We start from the raw sequence: 19,382 nt of genomic DNA, 5'->3' as shown, positions 1-19,382 counted from the left end.
TGATTTTGGTAGAACCCCTGGGTGTAGCACGAGCAAACCCAAGAGTGGCCACTTCTCGCAGGCCTCGCCTGGCTCCCTCTCTCCTTCCCTCCGTCTCGCGCTTGGTCCACGGCCTCCTGCTGGCCCGCCAAGCCCCAGATGCCAGTGTCTCGTTCCCAGAAAACTTTCCGCGGAGGCTCTCACTGAGCATGCTCGGCGGCAGCGGGGCAGGGCCTGGGGCCCGGAAGCTGCCCCAACTCCGCCGGCACCCGCCACTTGTGGGGTCGCGGGTCCCAGGCGGGCGATGGATTCCGCCAGGGGCCCGGGGCGCGCCACGTGGGTGCTGGCCGGGAGCCTGCTGGCCGCTGCCCTGGCGCTGCCCGCGGAGTCCGGGAACCTAGGCCGGCTCCCCGCGGGCCCTGGTCCCCTCCAGCACCCGCTGGGCCCGCAGCCTCTCCGGGACCCCTCCACGGCTCCCGGGGCGGGGCCTGAGCGGACGGCCCAGGTAAGGAGGGCCCGCCCCCAGTCTCGGGTCTGACTCCGGAGATTTGGTTTCACCTACGCGCCTGGCGGGGAGGCCCCTTTGGGTTGGGGGAATTACCCGAAGGGGAAGGCGGGATCTGAGTAAGATGCAACCCTGGTGGATCCCGCTTGTGGCCGGAAAACTCCCTGGAAAGGCGGGGAAAGCGCTGTGGTTTGTGGCTGAGAGCTTGGACCTTGCAGGCGGCCGGGTCTATCCCCTTCGGCAACCTAAGAGCTCCGAGTCTTAGGGCAGGTCGCTTCTGATCTGTACCTATTGCAGGGTCTACCCCAGCGGGTCGATGTGAGCGTTAACTATTGCAGGGTCTACCCCAGAGGGTCGATGTGAGCGTTAACTATTGCAGGGTCTACCCCAGAGGGTCGATGTGAGCGTGTACAGATGAGTTCAGGAGTGGAGGTAGAACGACTTTCACTGGTGAGTGTTCCGGAAGACTGCAGCAGTTGATAAAAGGCACTATTGGCTGGAGTTTTCTGCGACTGCAAATGTTGCCATTTCTGCCTCACCCTGCCCTTGCCTCTGTGGTCCCTAACTTGGGAGGGCACAGAGCTCTGGCTCACACCCTAGATACTTCCTCCTCCTCCTCTCCCAAATCTGATCACCAGTCCCACTGCCTTTTCCTCCTGATCATCTCTGATGTCTGCCCTTCTCCCATCCAGGCTGCATACGTTAGGTTCAGTCCCCATCCCTCAGCCTCTGGCCTTTGATGACTATTTCCTCTGGGTTACCCCCGCTCCCCTGATTTGTGCATTCTACCATTCATGTCCCCCCAACCTCTAGATGACCTGTCTGTGGTATACATCTGACCACTTTTCTCCCCTGCTCACACCCAGTTTCACTCTGACCCCAGTTGCAAATCCAGGCTTCTGCTCCCAGGAATGTCTGTCCAGTGGTCCGGCCCATCGCTGCCTTGTGGGTCTCCCAGCCCTTCCTCAGGGCCTGGCTCCTCTTAGTCTGTTGCATTTTCTATCTATAGGCTCCAGGGTGCCTGTTATACTCGCTGCAGATATTTAGGTCTTTTAAATGAGATTCCTTTCACTATGATTGGTTCTCAGGCTTTCACTAGAGAATACAAAATAATAATACTGTGTCAATTTTCTGAGCTTTTAGAAAGCTCATGATGAACATTTTCACAGGGCCTTTCACTTGTTCCTGTCCGTTGAGATGGGAAGTATCTGGCCCATTTTGCCCATGACAAGATTGAGACCCAGAGTGCCATGCCCCCCAGGCCTGTAATGTGCTCTCACACACAGAGCCCACCCGCCTGTCTTCACCTGCTCTTTCCTTTGGAAAGTCAATGCCAGAACATTCATGTAGATGTTTGTTGCCAGGCCATTCCCAGGAGTGCTTTGAAAACCGGAGCATGAATGCTCGTGCTAACTTATTATTAATATCTATCCCTTCCTGCAAAGGGTGAGGTGATAGTCAGTTACAACCATTTCCCAGATGTTCTGAAACTGCTGTGTCCAGTACAGTAGCCCTGGCCACGCTGTGGCTGTTTGAATTTAAACATTGCAGGTGCTCGGTGGCCCCATAGGTTAGTGGCTACCATACTGGACAGCCCAGAACATAGACCCTTCCCAGCATCCCAGAAGGTTCTATGGGAAGTGTGCTGGAAGGAGCGAGACAGTGAAGACTTGACTGGGCAAGGGTCTTCTGAGTGTTTATGGAAGGCCCTTTAGGCATCAGACCATTCTAGGTGCTTGAGATATGAGAGAACAAGATCCTTCTCCCGCCCCAAGTTTCTGGTTTCTAAAGGACACCAGATGGTGTTAATCTATAGTGCTGCAGTTGGCAGTTCAGGCCGTAGAGAAGTGCAGTGGGCAGAGTGGGAAGAGATGGCTTTGAGCGCTGTTTGGCTGGGGTGGTCAGAGAAGATGCTTTGGGGAGGTGACAGTTAAGCAGAGCCCTGGATGGAATGAGGGAGGGACATGGGTGCTTCTGGAGAAAAACTTCCCAAAGGAGGTTGTAGTTGAGGACAAAGGCCAGAGATAGTGAGGACAAAGGCCAGAGGCAGGATGTGCTTGGTGTGGTCCAGGACCGCAAGGAGGCTGGTGTGACTGGAGCAGGGATGGGGGGAGGAAGGAGGAGTGGGTGGAGGTGGGGCCAGAGGATGGGGAGGGGCCGCTTCAGGAAAGGTCCTGTGGACCGCAGTTAGGACTCAGACTGTTATTTTGTTGGAAGCCGTGGGTGGGTTTTGAGCAGAAAAGTGACCTGCTTTTATTCGTCTTTTTAAAGCATCCCCGTGGTAGCTGTGAGAACAGAGGACCAAGGGCAGAGATGAAAGTAATGACCAAGGGCGGAGGCAGGCAAGACACCAGGCAAACGATGGAGATGAAGTGGACCAGGGAGGTCAGTGGACGGCTGCTGAGAAGTTGCTGGATTTGGGATATGTATTCGAAAGTAGAGCCAGCGGAGTTTGCTGTGATTGGATGCAGATTGAGAGAGCCGAAGGGAGGAATCAAGAATGAAAACAAGGACTTGGGCCTGAACACACAGAAACTAGGGATATTATTAGCTCATATGCAGAAGCCTCAGAAGGCCATGGGGAATTCTGATTTGGTCTTATTGAGTTTGACCCTCCCCACCACAAGGCATCCAGGTAGAGATATGTAAGAGAGTGGTGATGGGTGAGTCCTGATCTGGGTGAAAAATCTGAGCTGGAGATCTTTACCAGGGAGTGGTCAGTGCACACATGCCTTTAAACCCAGTGTACACAGGGCCTGGCTGAGTTTTCCTTGGGGGTAAGTATGGTTTGGGAAGAGTGAGGCCTTAGGGCAGAGGTCTGGAGCGATACCAAGGCCAGACCAGAAGGAAGAAAGGATTCAACAAAGGAGATCACAAAGTGTGGCTGATTTTATAGGAAGGAAACCAAGGCTATGACCCATGGGTCAAGGAAGGAAGGCATTTTGGGAAGAGAGGGTTCCCCAATGATGTTCATATCCTGATCCTTGGAGCCTGTGAGTGTGTTCCATCCCTTGGCAAAGGGAGATTGACATTGCAGATGAAATTCATGTTGCTATTCAGCGGACCTTGGATCATCCCGGTGGACCAGGGTAATCCTAAGGGTCTTTCAAAATGTAAGAGGGAGGCTGGAGAGAGTCCAAAGGAGATGTGACATTGGAAGAAGGTCAGAGCGATGCCCCATGAGGCCTCAACCTGCATCTTTGAAGATGCAGGAAGAGGCTATGAACTGAGGAGGGTGGGCTGCCTCTAGAGGCTGAAAGAGGCTCTCCTACAGCCTCTAGAAAAGAATGCAGCCCTGCAGACACCTTGATTTTAGTTCAGTGAGACCCGTGTGAGACTCCTGACCTCCAGAACCATGTGATAATAAGCATATATTTGTTTTTAGTCGCTCGGTTTGTAGTGACTTGTTACAGCAGCTATAAGATGCTAATTCACTCCCATGCCAAATACTCCTGGTGAGTTGTGTGCAATGGGGATGGAGAACTGGCTGCGAAATAAGACCATTGAGGTCATGATGACCTTGTCAGGTGACCTGTGCCATCTTGGAGAAGGGCTTCACGCAGGGAAGGGAAGGCTGCACATTGAAGTGGGTTATCGACTGGTGGTTGGCATGGTCTCTGTGGGACCAGGCTGCTCATGGTGGCCAAGGAGCCCCCAGAGAGGCACCCCTAGGCTAGTGACACCCAGGAACCGCTGAGACCTTAGGGAGCCTCGGCCGAGAGGCCTTTCTGAGTCACTTGCTCCCGGGCACTTGGTATCCTGCTCCTCTCCCTGGAGTGAAAGTGTCTGTTGAGAATGGGGCCTTTGTCCTTCCATGAAGTCAGGGGCCTGCCACAGAGCCTGCCGTGCAGTGAGTGCTGGGGAAAGAATAGATGGAGAATTCCGGGGGCAGGGACGGTACAGGCAGACGTGTGTGGGAGTTGGTGCCCTGTGACACGACTGTCCACCCCAGAGACCTCACAAATGAATTATTTTATTTTTTTAGTTAACAGATTTTAGTATTTAGAACAGTTTTAGATTTTAGAAAAGTTGTACACATGCAGAAAATTCATATGTATCCCCCCCCATGCACAGCTTCCCCTACTATTAGCATCTGACGTTAGTAAGGTATCTGCGTGCACACATACTTAGTAGCTCAGTCATGTCTGACTCTTTGCGACCCTATGGACTGTAGCCCGCCAGACTCCTATGTCCATGGGATTCTCCAGGCAAGAATACTGGAGTGGGTTGCCATTTCCTTCTCCAGGAGATCTTTCTTGACCCGGAGATTGAGCCCCTGTCTCTTGTGTCTCCTGCACTGGCAGGCGGATTCTTTTCCACTGAGCCATCTGGGAAGCCCTAGTAAGGTACATTTATTACAATTAATGGTCTGACCTTGACAAGCCATTGTAAAAGCCCATAGTTTATTCAGATTTCCTTAGTTCTTGTATCCAATGTCCTTTTTGGTCCCAGGACCCCACCCAGGACATCACTTTACATGTAGCTGTCACTTCTTTTGCCGTGAGGACCCAGTTTGGAGGACTGGGTGGGGATTTTGCAGGGTGCTTTCTGTTGGGATTCATCTGGGTGCATCTAGCAACTTGATTTATGGCTGCTTGTGGGGTTTTAAAAATTTTTTTGTTTTGTTAGTTTTTCTTGTTGTTGTTTTCATATTTCATTCCAGTTTGTTACAGTGAAAAAAATACCCCACCGTTCTAAGCACATTTCAGTTTCTGAGCGTCAAAGGAGAAAGATTTAGATAAATTAAAATGTTGTTTCTATGTTTATAATAATATGCAGCCACATAAAAAATAATGTCCAGAACACCTTGTCCTACAAAACAGCTTTGGGAATTTTCTTTGACTAGAAATTTCCCCAGTTTGGGAACATTAGCTTAGACATGAACATAAATCCAAGATACTGTTAATTAACTTATTTGAAAGAGTGGAATATTTAAGAAAGCTGTTTCTACCAGTGGAAACAAAGATGGAAAACTGTCAAATAACAGTGAGTTGCTTGGAATTCTGCCTGGCTTCCAGAAATTAAGCTGGGAACAGATGTCTGCCCACACAGTGAAAATGATCCAATTAGTAAGTGTTTCCTTAAATAAAACACAAAATGAAAAAAATGATTCCTTAGCTGACTCCCAGTCAAAGGGGAAGAAATATTGGATAAGGTGGACACTATGGTGTGGTCTTGAATTTCAGAAGTAGAGACGAGCAATTTAGAGGAATTCTTCTGGGATGCTTTGCTGTTGTTGTTGACCTTGAACTCTTGGCTGGACCAGAATTGGCCAGGTTGCTCTGCCATGAAATCACCCACCCCGCCCAATGCACTGTACTTTATTGGAAGGAGGTCCTTATGCAGGGCCTAGAATGGATGCTCTTAGATGTTTTTTTTTCCTTGCAAATGGCAGCAAAGACTTATTCCATCAGTGTCTGGCACACAGCATTCTTCTCTGAGAAAATGGCACCTGTTTCCACCTTGTGGAAGGCATGTTATGAACTAGTGGTTGTTCTGGACACACATACCTGTCCAGGGAGATCTCAGGAACAGCGTTTCTACCAGGCGTGAGAAGGCTGGCCCACATCACTTGGTCTCTTATTATTGTCATTTTTGCTGTTGTTGTGGTGACACATGGGCACATGCTCCTTGTTACAGGAAACAAAATAATGCAGGTGGCGTGGAGACAGGGGTCCCCTTCGACTACACACACACTCGGTCCCCAGGTCCCCAAGGCTAACACTTCTGCATACTCCTGCCTAGGCTTTTAAAAATAATACATGGTTATGATCCATGGTATTATATGGCATATTGTTAAACATGTAACTATGTAATAAATCTATAGGTAATTAATGCTAAACATATTATTAAATATCTACATATATTTTCAAATTACTAAATATATAAGTATATGTACTAACAAAGTAACTTACTAAATTTGTAACTATATGTACTAATATGGGGTTTCTCTGATGGGTCAGTGGTAAAGAGTCCGCCTGCCACTGCAGGAGACACCGGAGACTAGGGTTCCGTCCCTGGGTTGGGAAGATCCCCTGGAGAAGGAAGTGGCAACCCACTCAGTATTCTTGCCTGGGAAATCCCATGGACGGAGGAGCCTGGCAGGTTACTAGTCCAGGGGGTCACAAAAGAGTTGGTCATGACTTAGTGACTGAGCATGCACCCACATGCACTAACATAATTTATATAAAAAATAAAGTGAATATAACTGTCAAATATATAATAATATATTAAATATTTATAAAATAAAATGTCATTTTTATTAAATGAGATGTATTATTCATCGTATTGTGATCCAGTAATCTCACTTGATATATCTCAGAGTTTTTTCCTGGATGATCACAGATCTGCTTTATTTATGTATTTATATTTGTAGTTGTGGTAAAATATATATAACAAAATGGTCTTCTCTGGTGACTCATCAGTAAAAAAAATCTGCCTGCAATTCAGGAGACGCGGGTTGATCCCTGGGTCGGGAAGATACCCTAGAGTAGGAAGGGGCAACTGACTCCAATATTCTTTCCTGGGAAATCCCATGGACAGAGGAGCCTGGCGGGCTACAGTCCATGGGGTCGCAAAGAGTCGGACACAACTTAGCAACTAAACCACCACCACCACACACAACAAAATTTACCCTCTTATCCCTTTTTAAGTGTACAGCTCAGCAATGTCAAACACATTCACATTGTTGTGTTTCCATCTGCAGAATTATTTTAATCTTGTGACACTGAAACTCTGTCCCCATTAATCAACAACCCCCTATTCTGCTGTCCCCCAGCCCCTGACAGCCACCCTTCTACTTTCTGTCTCTATGAATTTTACATATCTCCTATAAGTGGAATCATACAGTATTTGCATTTTTGTTACTGGCTTATTTCACTTGGCCTGATGGCCTCAAGTCTCATCCATGTTGTAGCCTGTGACAGAATTTCCTTCCTTTTAGGGCTGAATGATATTTCATTTTATGCATGGACCACTTTTGCATGGGCTTCCCTGACAGCTCAGTTGGTAAAGAATCCACCTGCAATGTGGGAGACCTGGGTTTTGATCCCTGGGTTGGGAAGATCCCCTGGAGAAAGGAAAGGCTACCCACTCCAGTATTCTGGCCTGGAGAATTCCATGGGGTCATAAAGAGTCAGTCACAACTGGGCGACTTTTACTTTCACTTTTACTTATCCATTCATCCATTAGTGGACATTAGGTTCCTTCTACCTTTAGGCTATTGTGAATAATGCTGCTGTGAACAGCACAGGGCTCGGCCCATGTCAAGGGCTCTAGCCAAGGCACTATAGTAATAATCATGATAATGATTATTATTACTGTTTTATAGGTGGAGGGCTCTGAGCTTCTTTTGGGCTCAGTATTTCACAAAGATGGGATGGAGGAGTTGACTGAGCCCTGTTTGGACAAGTTTTAATCACTGAACAAGGTGAAGCAAGCTGGGAGGAGTTCTACACTTTCTAGAAGAAATACCTGAGGCTCAGAAAGGCTAAGAGACTTGTTCAAGGACACACAGCAGATAAATGGTTCCAACTCAAATCTTGGTCTCTAACTCCCAAGCCTGTGTTTTATGTACCATTCTGTGAAAACGAGTGGGATCTTGGGAATTCAGAGGCTTGAGGCTCTCCCCACATCAGAGGGTTCGTGAAAAGCAGAACTGGGATTCAAACTCAGGTCTAACTATATGAAATTTCCACTACACTGTGCCGCCTCCCTAGACAGCTTCCAGGAATGCAGTTATATAATCCTCTCCTCAGATGCTGGTGGAGATGGTTAACTTAGAAAGATTCACATCAGACGTCAGGATAAACAGGCAGCGCCTCTCCACGCAAGCCATTTACAGAAATGCCTTTTCAACCACTCCTAGTATTTTCTTTAATAACGTCTATGTGCCTTTGGACTTTTAGGACTTACCCCTTGGGATTTGGCCCAGTGTGGAAAACTCTCACGTTACAACTCCAGGTAAGTTTTTCTCTTGGTTGATTGTTTTAATCGATTTGACCATGAGAGAGAACCAGACCCTAAAGCCATAGACCTCCTGCTTCTGCCTCCCTGGCACCCTGCTCACCTAAGTACCTTAGAGAGCAAGGGGAGTGAGTCCCCTCCTGCAGTGATCTGGGGTGCACAGATCTGAGTTCAGGTAAGGCGGTGATTGATTCTTGGTAAGATTCAATAATAATTGGTAAGAATCAAGAATCAATAATGATTCAGGTCAGGTGGAATCTTGATTCTCCCCTGAAGGTGTCTGAGGAAGAAAATGCAGAATGTGTGTATTAGTCAACTGTATGAGTTTCTTTTTGCTGCTGTAACAAGTTATCACAGATTTAGTGGTCAAACAATATAGATGTATTCTCATATAGTTCTGGAGGGTGAAAGTTCACAGTCAGTTTAACTGGTCTGAAGTCAGGGTGTAAGCACTCTCTCCAGGGCCCTGAGAAGAATATTCTTCCTTCTCCAGGATCTGGAGCTTCATTCCTTGCATCCTGCAGGTCATGACCCGTCCTGCAGCCTCCAAGCCAGCAATGTTGCTTCTCGCTTCAGTGGTCCCATGACCTTCTCTTCTGCTTGTCAAATCTCTCTCTGCCTCCCTCTGTAAGGACATCTGGATTACATTTATGGCCCCCTGGATAATCCAGGTTACTTCCCCATCAATTAAAAATATCAATAACCTCAGATATGCAGATGACACCACCCTTATGGCAGAAAGTGAAGAACTAAAGAGCCTCTTGATGAAAGTGAAAGAGGAGAGTGAAAAAGTTGGCTTAAAGCTCAACATTCAGAAAACTAAGATCATGGCATCTGGTCCCATTACTTCTTGGCAAATAGATGGGGAAACAGTAGAAACAGTGGCTGACTATTTTTGGGGGGCTCCAAAATCACTGCAGATGGTGATTGCAGCCATGAAATTAAAAGACTCTTACTCCTTGGAAGGAAAGTTATGACCAACCTAGACAGAATATCAAAAAGCAGAGTCATTACTTTGCCAACAAAGGTCTGTCTAGTCAAGGCTATGGTTTTTCCAGTAGTCATGTATGGATGTGAGAGTTGGGCTATAAAGAAAGCTGAGCGCAGAAGAATTGATGCTTTTGAACTGCAGTGTTAGAGAAGACTCTTGAGAGTCCCTTGGACTGCAAGGAGATCCAACCAGTCCATCCTAGAGGAGATCAGTCCTGGGTGTTCATTGGAAGGACTGATATTGAAGCTGAAACTCCAGTACTTTGGCCACCTGATGCGAAGAACTGACTCATTTGAAAAGATCCTGATGCTGGGAAAGATTGAAGGCAGGAGGAGAAGGGGACGACAGGGGATGAGATGGTTGGATGGCATCACTGACTCAATGGACATGAGTTTGGGTAAACTCCCGGAGTTGGTGATGGACAGGGAGGCCTGGCGTGCTGCGGTTCATGTGGTCACAAAGAGTCTGACACAACTGAGCGACTGAACTGAACTGAATTTAATCATATCTGCAAAGAGTCTATTGCCATGTAAGAGAACATGTTTACAGGTTGCTGAGATTAGGACCTGGGTGTCTTTGGGAACCATTAGTCAGTCTACCTGACTTTCCAGGTGGCTCAGCAGTAAAGAATCCAACTGCCAATGCAGGAGATGCAGGTGACCCAGGTTCAGTCCCTGGGTCAGGAAGGTTCCCTGGAGAAGGAAATGGCAACCCACTCCAGTATTCTTGCCTGGGAAATCCTATGGACAGTGGAGCCTGGCAGGATCGCAGAAAGTCGGACATAACTGAGTACACATGCACTGAAAGTCTACCATACCAGGTTTCAGAAATCAAACTGAAACTAACTTAAGCAGTGAGCAATTTGTTGACCCTTATCGCTGAACTGCACAGGCCCCGGATCCAGGAGCACAGTGTTCTCAGGGCTCTGTTTTTCTCTTTCCATTGAGGCTCCTGCTTTCATCTGGTGAGTGTCATTCCCAGGAACATTCTTTCCATGTGATTTTTCCATGTGGAAGTAACTGCTGTCTCTTGCAGAAAGGAAGAGACTTTCTGTAGCTCAGCAGAAGTTCAGGGGAGACTAATGCACAGAGTCTGAGTCCCATGCCAGTCCTCAGTCCTATCACTGGTGTTCTGGGTTCTGGGCTTAAGTCTGGCCTCCTGGGGACCAGGATGTGCTGGGATCCAGGTTTGTCTGTAGAGACTGAGCAAGAATCTTACTGATTAGTCGGGGAGCCTGCCCTGAAGGGAGGGTCCTGGGCAGGCAGAACAGACTTTTCATCCAGAATTGACACAGGTTATGAATACACCTTGTTTTATTCCAGGGATAAACGTATTTCATTTTCTGGGGGAGTTAAAAGTATTTTTTTATGTCTTTTGTTATTCTGCTGCACTCAATATGTAAGCAAATTTGGAAAACTCAGCAGTGGCCACAGGACTGGAAAAAGGCAGCTTTCATTCCAATCCCAAAGAAGGGCAATGGCAAAGAATGTTCAAACTACTGTATAATTGCTCTCATTTTATGAGCTAGGAACGTTATGCTCAAAATCCTTCAAGCTAGGCTTCAGCAGTACGTAAACTGAGAACTTCCAGATGTATAAGCTGAGTTTTGAAGAGGCAGAGGAACCAGAGATCAAATTGCCAACTTTTATTGGATCATGAAGAAAGCAAGAGAGTTCCAGCAAATCATCTACTTCTGCTTCATTGATTATAATAAAGCTTTTAACTGTTTGGATCACCACAAACTTGTGGAACATTCTTAAAGAGGTGGGAATACCCAACCACCTTACTGGTCTCCTGAGAAACCGTAAGCCAGTCAAAAGGCAACAGTTAGAACCAGACGTGAAACAACGGATTGGTTCAAAACTGGGAAGAGTACGACAAGGCTATATATTGTCACCTTGCTTATTTAACTTATATGCAGAGTACATCATGAGAAATTCTGGGCTGGATGAAACACAAGATTACTAGAATTGCTGGAATCAAGATTACTGGGAGAAATATCAATAGCCTCAGATAGGCAGATAACACCACCCTTATGGCAGAAAGTGAAGAGGAACTAAGGAAACTCTTGATGAAGGTGAAAGAGGAGCCTGAAAAAGCTGGCTTAAGACTCAACATGGAAAAAACTAAGATTATGGCGTCCAGTTCCATCATGTCATGGCCAATAGAGGGGGAAGAAGTTGAAGCAGTGACAGATTTTATTTTCTTGGGCTCAAAAATCACTGCGGATGGTGACTGCTGCCACGAGGTTAAAGCTTGCTCCTTGAAAGGAAAGCTATGACAAACGTAGACAGTGTATTAAAAAGCAAAGACATCACTTTCCCAACAAAAGTCTGTATAGTTAAAGCTATGGTTTTTCCAGTGTCATGTATGGATGTGAGAGTTGACCATAAAGAAAGCTGAGTGCTCAAGAATTGATGCTTTTGAAGTGTGTTGCTAGAGAAGACACTTGGTAGTATCTTGGGCTGCAAGGAGATCAAACCAATCACTCCTAAAGGAAATCAGTCCTGAATATTCATTGGAAGGACTGATCTGAACCTGACGCTCCAGTACTTTGGCCACCTGATGTGTAGAGCTGACTCATTAGAAAAGACCCTGATGCTGGGAAAGATTGAAGGCAGGAGGAGAAGGGGATGACAGAGGATGAGATGATTATATAGCATCACTGACTCAATGGACATGAGTATGAGCAAACCCCAGGAGATAGTGGAGGACAGAGGAGCCTGGCATGCTGCAATCCCCAGGGTCACAAAGAGTTGGATACAACTTAGCAACTGAACAGCAACAAGCAGTCTTTACAAAAGACTTTATAGAAGTTTATAAAATCCAGTGTTTTCATTTGAGTAAAATAGATTGAGGTGATATCACGATAATCATGGGAAACTTTTAGTCACTAATTAAGCAGACGTTTTGGATAAGGGAGGGCCATGCACTCAGGACTGTGGTTGTCGTGAGAGCAGAGGGTGGAGGAATGAGGTCACTGGGAAGGCTTCAGGGAGGGCTTCCTGGAGGAGGTGTTGCGTCTCAGCTGAGTCCTGAGAAGTAGCAATTAGCAGGAGAAGGAAACAGGGAGAGGCTTCCAGGCATGTGGCAGCCCAGAGGTGAGGGAGCCAGGGTGCATTCAAACAGCTGCAGATTCACGACCGATGACCCACGTGACAGCACGCTAGTGGGGAGACTGCTGGGTAGTGACGCAGTGGGACGTGGTGGTCAGGTCAGAGCTTGACTTCCTTCTGTACTGTCTGTGGACAGTAGCAGTGTCAGTCCTCATTCAGGTCTCCATCAGAGCCCACGGCTGGGCCTTCTGAGCACCTGGAGGAGCAGGGGCGTAGACACCCACACCAGAGACAAAGCCCAGAGTGGCCTTAAGATTTGAAGTCCAGTGAGTCTTTGTCCCGTAGCCCGAAGGACTGGACTGGGGTCTGGAGGTGGGTGTTCTGTCCCACTTGTGTGATTGACTCGAACAGTCCCAACGGAGCAGCCAGCCTGGGAAAGCGCCTGGTGGTTTCCATGGTGAGGGCTCTCGATCCCCAGATGCTCACCTTTGTCCCCATTCCAATGTCATGAACTGAACCACAGATACTATTCTGGGAAAAAGGATAATGATTTTATCCAGGATCCAGTTCCACATTCTTTTTTTTTTAATTTTAATTTTTCCTACATTTATTTGGAAATTCTATAAAAGGGGTTCCAAAGCAGTTCTAAAGACCTTGCTATCAGATAATACTCCGTGTAAGGAAGAGTGAAAAACAGGATTCATTCTCAGTCCATATACAGTTTGTACTTGGACAGAAGATAAATGTTGAAAAGGCATGACTCCACAATTCTGGTCACTTCAAAATAGAAATTTACAGAGTGGTTAGAGGTTTTCCCAAGGGCATAGCTGGCGAGTGACAGAGCCATGATTGGAATCTAGGGCCCTCTGATGCTAGGTATATAGGAATCACCCATACCTCCTCCCTTACCTAGCAGTTCCTGACTCAGTCAGTCTAGAGGGGGGCCAGGAGTGTACATTTATGCCTATAGCTCAGGTAAGAAACACACACTTCAAGAAACTCTTCTTAAGCTCTATGACTCCCAATGAGAACTTCTCACCTTCTTGGCAAAGAGAGAAGTCATTCATTCATTCACACCCTTGTTCACTTACTCAGCAAAGATTTTCCAAATGCCTGCCACGTATCATGTGGTTTGCTTCCAGAGTTTAATCATTGCCTTTTGGTATTATGTAATGCATGCACGTTGCTGTTTTGCAGAGGAGGCACCATTTGGGATGAAATTCAGTAAGGAAATTGAAGTCTTTAACCCACCCCTGGCTTCTGCAGCCTCTAGTGGGCCATGGATTCATTCCGTCTTTGCTTTTACACACTCGTGGCCGAGGAAGACCTTGTTTAAAAGAGACTCTGCTGTAACACACCGCCTGGTAAGTAACATGTTCATTTCTTTTAAAGACATATCAGAAGTTGTAAAGAAACCAGTGTTGGACCACTTGTGTAGAAAATGTCACAGGCTTTTGTTCCTCCTCCAAAAAACACCTAGTCTTTCTCTTTCACTAAATATAGTTATCATTAGGGAGCAAATCCATTTTTCTTTACAGAGAGCTGCTTCTTCTATACGATATACAGCATTTAGATGAATAGGATGTGTGAATCTGAGCATTAGGCAGCCTCATCTGCTGGTTCTAAAGCAGTGCATAGGGTTTTGCTTTAACCGGATCGATTCACTTGCACCTGTTATAAAAACGCTGCTACTGATAATAGTGCCAAATGTTTAAAAAGTATTTTCCGCTTGCCAGGCATGTTGTTATTCAGTTTCTCAGTCATGTCCGACTCTTTGCGACCCCATGGACTGCAGCACGCCAGGCTTCCTTGTCCTTCACTATCTCCTGGAGTTTGCTCAAACTCATGTGCATCGAGTCAGTGATGCCATCCAACCATCTCATCCTCTGTCGTCCCCTTCTCCACCTGCCCTTAATCTTTCCCAGCATCAGGGTCTTTTCTAATGAGTCAGCTCTTTGCATTAGGTGGGCAAAGTATTGGAGCTTCAGCTTCAGCATTAGTCCTTCCAATGATTATTTAGGACTGAGTCCTTTAGGATTGACTGGTTTGGTCCCCTTGCAGTCCCAGGGACTCTCAAGAGTCTTCTCCAGCACCACAGAAAGCATCAATTCCTGGGCGCTTATCTTTCTTTATTGTCCAACTCTCATATCCATACATGACTACCGGAAAAGCCATAGGCTTAGCGCTTTCTATGCACAATCTCACTGGAGCCTCATTATAAGTTTCTTAAACAGGTACTATTTTTATTCCTTTTTTACAGATAGGAACTGAAGATAGGAGAGATTAAGGAGTTTGTTCAGGGTCCCATGGGTCGAAGTGGCAGAACTAGGATGTGGGGCCCCTGCTCTTAGCCGCTGTCCCTGCTCCCAGTGTTCTTCATACTGTGTAATGTGTTGGTGCCACGTGAGGCTCTCACCTAAACTGTCATGACTTAAAATGGCTTGAGAACTGCTGGGTTCAGCCAACAGGCTACCACGGCTCCAAGCTCCTCCTTGGCCCTCGGCTACATTTTGTGTTAATCTATCAGATAGTTGTATGACAAATTATCACCAACGTGGTGGCTTAGAACAGTGAAATTTATTCTCTCCTTGTTCTAGAGGCAGGAAGGCCAAAATCAGGGTGTCAACAGAGCTGTGCTGTTACTGGGAGCTTATAGGGGAAAATCCATCCTTATCTCTTTCAGCTTCGATAGCTTTCTTTGGCTTGTGGCTGCATCACTCCAATCTTTATATTGGGATTCTACAGAGAAACAAAACCTGTAGGATGTGTGTATACACACACACACACAGATACACACACACACGTATGTGAAGGAGGGAGGGGGAGATTTACTTCAAGAAATTGCTTATGTGATTGTAGGAGCTGGCAAAGTCCACGATCTGCAAGTGTGGCCTGGAGACCCAAGGAAGAGCTGATACTCAAGTTGCAAAGGTCTCTGCACAGAATGCACTTTTCCTTAGGGGGAACCTTCATCTTTTTTGTTAAGACCTCGCCTGATTGGTTGAGGCCCACCCACACTATGATGGGTCATCAGCTTCCTTCAGAGTCCACTGACCTCAATATTAAATCTCATCTAAAAAATACATTCACAGTGACATTAGGAGGTAATTGACCAAGTATCTGGGAACCACGGCTAGCCAGTTGACACCTAACATTTATTGTTATACTCTCCTTTCACCTTCTTGTATCCTTTTCTCTGTGGGCGTGTCTTCTCCTTTTCTGTCACTAATGAGGACACTTGTTATTGGATTTAGGACCTGGCTAAATCCAACCCACCTGAAATCCAGAATGATCTCATCTTGAGAGCCTTGCTTAATTACATCTTCAAAGATGACTTTTCCAAATAGGGTCATGTTCCCAGGTTCTGGGCTTCAGGACGAGCTGCATTCAGCCACCATGGTGGTCATCCACTTTCCAGTCCATGCTCCATCCTCCTCCTGTGTGTCTTTGCCCAACAAACTGTGTTTATCTGATTGTCATATGCAGGATACTATGTGGAGATCTGAAGACTAGAAAGCCAGATGCCTGCCCTCAAGGACTTGCTGGGGTCCTGGCACGTCAAAGCATGAGGGTGGGGTCATGGACAGAGACTCAGCCAGAATCAAAGGCCTCAATAGCTCATGCTGCTGCCTGTGGTCAAAGTGTTCTCAGAACATCACTTCTGCTCTCTGCATCTTTGTTCATTTCTATACTGTGTACAATGAGAGAGTGATGCTCTGGAGAGGGAGTGTGCCCTACGGGAGAATCATAGCATATGGAGCTATACCTATCCTATCTATACCTATACCTACCTATACCTATCCTATCATAGCATATGGAGCTTTAACCAGCACACTGCCTGGGCAGAGTACAAGCTTCCTACCTGTGCGGGCTTGGGCAGGTGGTTAATCTCCATGAGCCTTAGTTTCTTCATCTGCAAAATGGGAGAAATAGAATTCATGTGTGTACAGTGACGGGTATACGCCCGGAACTTGGGAAAGAATAGCCATTGTTAGGATTATCAGTATCACCGAGGGCTGCCTTGGTCTGTGATTCACAGTATGGCTCCACCCACCGCAGATGAAGGTGGGCGGGGCAGACAGTGGGGATGCATGGCCTGGGGTCAAAGGGCATGTGCGAGGATGAAAACAAACAGGTATCAGCTATGTTGACAAGGAGCAGCGGGGCTGGCATCCAGTGGGTGAGCCCTGGCTTTCCACTGGTTTCCAGGGGAGGCGTCATGGGGCTGTGTATGTGTGAATTTCTCAGTTGTGTTCAACTCTTTGCAACCCCGTGGACTGTAGCCCACCAAACTCCTCTACCCATGGATTTTCCAGGCGAGAATACTGGACTGGGTAGCTATTCCCTTCTCCAAGGGATCTTCCCGACCCAGGGATTAAACCCAGGTCTCCTGCATTGCAGTCAGATTTTTTACCACTGAGCCACCAGGGAAGCCCCCTCATGGGGCTGGAGGAGGCCAATCCTGGGTGGATTCTCTGCCTGTTAACGAGCGATCCAGCTCACAAAAAGCACCCCAACACACCATGGTCCGTGTTCACTAGGTTCCTGCTGTGTGGCTTGTGTACCCCACTCAGGACATGTGCGTGTTGAGCTGCTCACTCGCTCAGCCTTGTCTGAGTCTCTCTGTGCAACCCCATGAACTGTAACCCACCAAACTCCTCTGTCCATGGTATTCTCCAGGCAGGAATACTGGAATGGGTTGCCATTTCCTCCTCCAGAGGATCTTCCTGACCCAGGGATCAAACCTGCATCTCCTGCGTCTTCTGCATTGGCAGGCAAATTCTTTACTACTAAAGACCCCATTGTTGGGAAAGATGGAAGGCAAAAGAAGAAGGAGGTGGCAGAGGATGAGATGGTTAGATAGCATCACTGACTCAATTGACATGAATTTGAGCAAACTCAAGGAGACTGTGAAGGACAGGGAAGCCTGATATGCTGCAATCCATGGGATGGCACAGAATTGGACACAACTTAGCAACTGAACAATGACAAGGCCTAGGAAGCCAAGATATGTGAGCAGTCTTTAAAGGATTTTTCCATAGCTCTGCTCACATTCCTCCTGCTGAAGTGTCAGCCCTGCTTCGCTGAGTCCCTGTGACAATGATGTCATTGGCACGTACCTCTGAACAGGACACAATCCCATGTCATCACATGTCCACGTTTTTCTTTATTCGTAGGTTTTAAGTTCCAGTTCTGTAAGACTTAAAAAAAAAATCTTCAGGGTCAAAATGCGTGACTACAGAAGCAACCCTTCTACCCCGCCTTTTACTTATTTATTTTTTGGCCACATCCCACAGCATGTGGGATCTTAGTTCGCAGATCAGGCATCTAGTCTGCACCCCCTGCTTTGGAAGCGTGGAGTCTTAACCATTGGGCCGCCAGGGAAGTTCCTCCAACCTCCCCCAACTTTTAAAAGTTCATCTTGTACTTTTATTTAACATGTGTAGCATGAAATGTTTTTCATTTTCTAATAAGTTCTACATTTTATTGTAGTATGGAGACATTCAAGGGACTTCTGAGAATGGAGTCATTTTTCAGAAATGTGCAGTGGTGAGTGTTCACTGGTGGTTTATGCTTAAGAGAAAGTAATTGAATTTGCTGAAATCATTTATTAGCAGAGTTTTGTATTTAAAGACCTGGCAAATCACATGGCTGTCTACCCACGTCTGGACACGGGTGATGAAGTGACCCACAGAGATCCCATATTTTATATGGAAGCACCAGACTTAGGGTTTTTTTGGTAACAACAAAATCGTTACTGAAAATCCTCTGTGATTATTTAAAATGGGAAAGAAAGCATGTATTTTCTCCCAGATTTTAACATTGATATGATGCCAACAGTTTACAGATTTATGTAATGTCTTTAGGTCTTTGATTCTTACTAATCTCTTGAGATGACCTTCACATGACCCTTGTGTTGAGGGTCCCCAAGACCATCATCAGGTTCAGTGGTTCCTGAGAAGGACTCAGGGAACTCAGAAGAGCTGCTCTACTCACAGTCACAGTTTATTACAGCAGAACGATACAGATTATAGTCAGCAAAGCCAAGAGCTCCTAGGACAGAGTTCTGGGGAGACCAGGCCCAAGACACCTGGTCTCCTCCCGGTGGAGCTGAAGGAACAGCATTTAATTTTTCCCAGCAATGGTGTGTGACATCACCAGGGAAGCTCACCCGAGCCGTGGAGTGCAGGATTTTTATTGAGGATCCATCATGTAGGCATGGAGCGCTCACGTCACTGACCTCAGTTACTCAGGTTGCCTGAACTCAGCTTGGCTCAAGGCCCCCGCCATGAATTACATGGTTAGCGCAGACTACCTGGGGTGGCCCAAGGCCGTAAGTATAGCAAGACACTCTTACCAGACAAGATATTCCACGGCTTTCAGGGCCAGTCTCTCAGGAGCTGGTCGTCTCTTTGGGATAGGCGGGGTTTGGACAGTCCAGGTCTGCTTAGCTAACCGTATACTGCACAGCTCTCATTGTGGCCCAGGCCCTTGGCTCTCTTGATTCGCTTCCTGGAATATAGTTGGAGCTACCAGTTTCTCCTGTGTCCTCCTAGAAATGTTTCCTGCTACATGAGTGTGGTTATGAGTGTGTGTGTGTGTATGCCCATGTGCACATACATACACCTACCTTCTTTCTTCCCCTTTTTATGTAGGTGACTACCCTATACACCAAGTTTTACAATTTGCTTTTTTTTAACTTATTACAATCTAGAGCTCACTCTTCTTGGGGCTGTACATGGCTTCCCTCTCTTTTCTCAGCTCCTCTGTCTCTTTCAGCAGAGCTGGGGTGAAGGAAGGGCAGGAATGGTGGGAAATAGGCTTTGAGAGAGGGGGCAGAGCAAGGTGGCAGAGGCCAGGTGGGGAGCCAAGCTGGAGATGGGCC

The 19,382-nt window shown here is 46.9% G+C and overlaps 1 protein-coding gene across 2 annotated transcripts in view; it reads left to right on the top strand.

Moving 5' to 3' along the window:
* Positions 1-362: 362 nt before the first annotated feature.
* The window catches only part of EVC2 (EvC ciliary complex subunit 2), a 161,999-nt gene continuing 142,979 nt past the window's right edge, over positions 363-19,382 (top strand). The window contains exons 1-5 of one of the 2 annotated variants that reach the window (XM_061145530.1): positions 391-484; positions 2,756-2,869; positions 8,392-8,446; positions 13,694-13,860; positions 17,990-18,046. In XM_061145530.1, the coding sequence (XP_061001513.1) occupies positions 2,798-2,869; positions 8,392-8,446; positions 13,694-13,860; positions 17,990-18,046 (351 nt within the window). In that variant the 5' untranslated portion in view covers positions 391-484; positions 2,756-2,797. Of the gene's footprint in view, positions 485-2,755; positions 2,870-8,391; positions 8,447-13,693; positions 13,861-17,989; positions 18,047-19,382 lie in introns of both variants that reach the window. The other variant, XR_009693365.1, reaches the window with a different exon arrangement.

Source organism: Dama dama, chromosome 6 (genome assembly GCF_033118175.1).
Source record: "Dama dama isolate Ldn47 chromosome 6, ASM3311817v1, whole genome shotgun sequence".
NCBI classification, from domain to species: Eukaryota; Metazoa; Chordata; class Mammalia; order Artiodactyla; family Cervidae; genus Dama; species Dama dama.
Note: the sequence above shows the minus strand (reverse complement) of the source record. Positions and strands in the feature narration are given on the sequence as shown.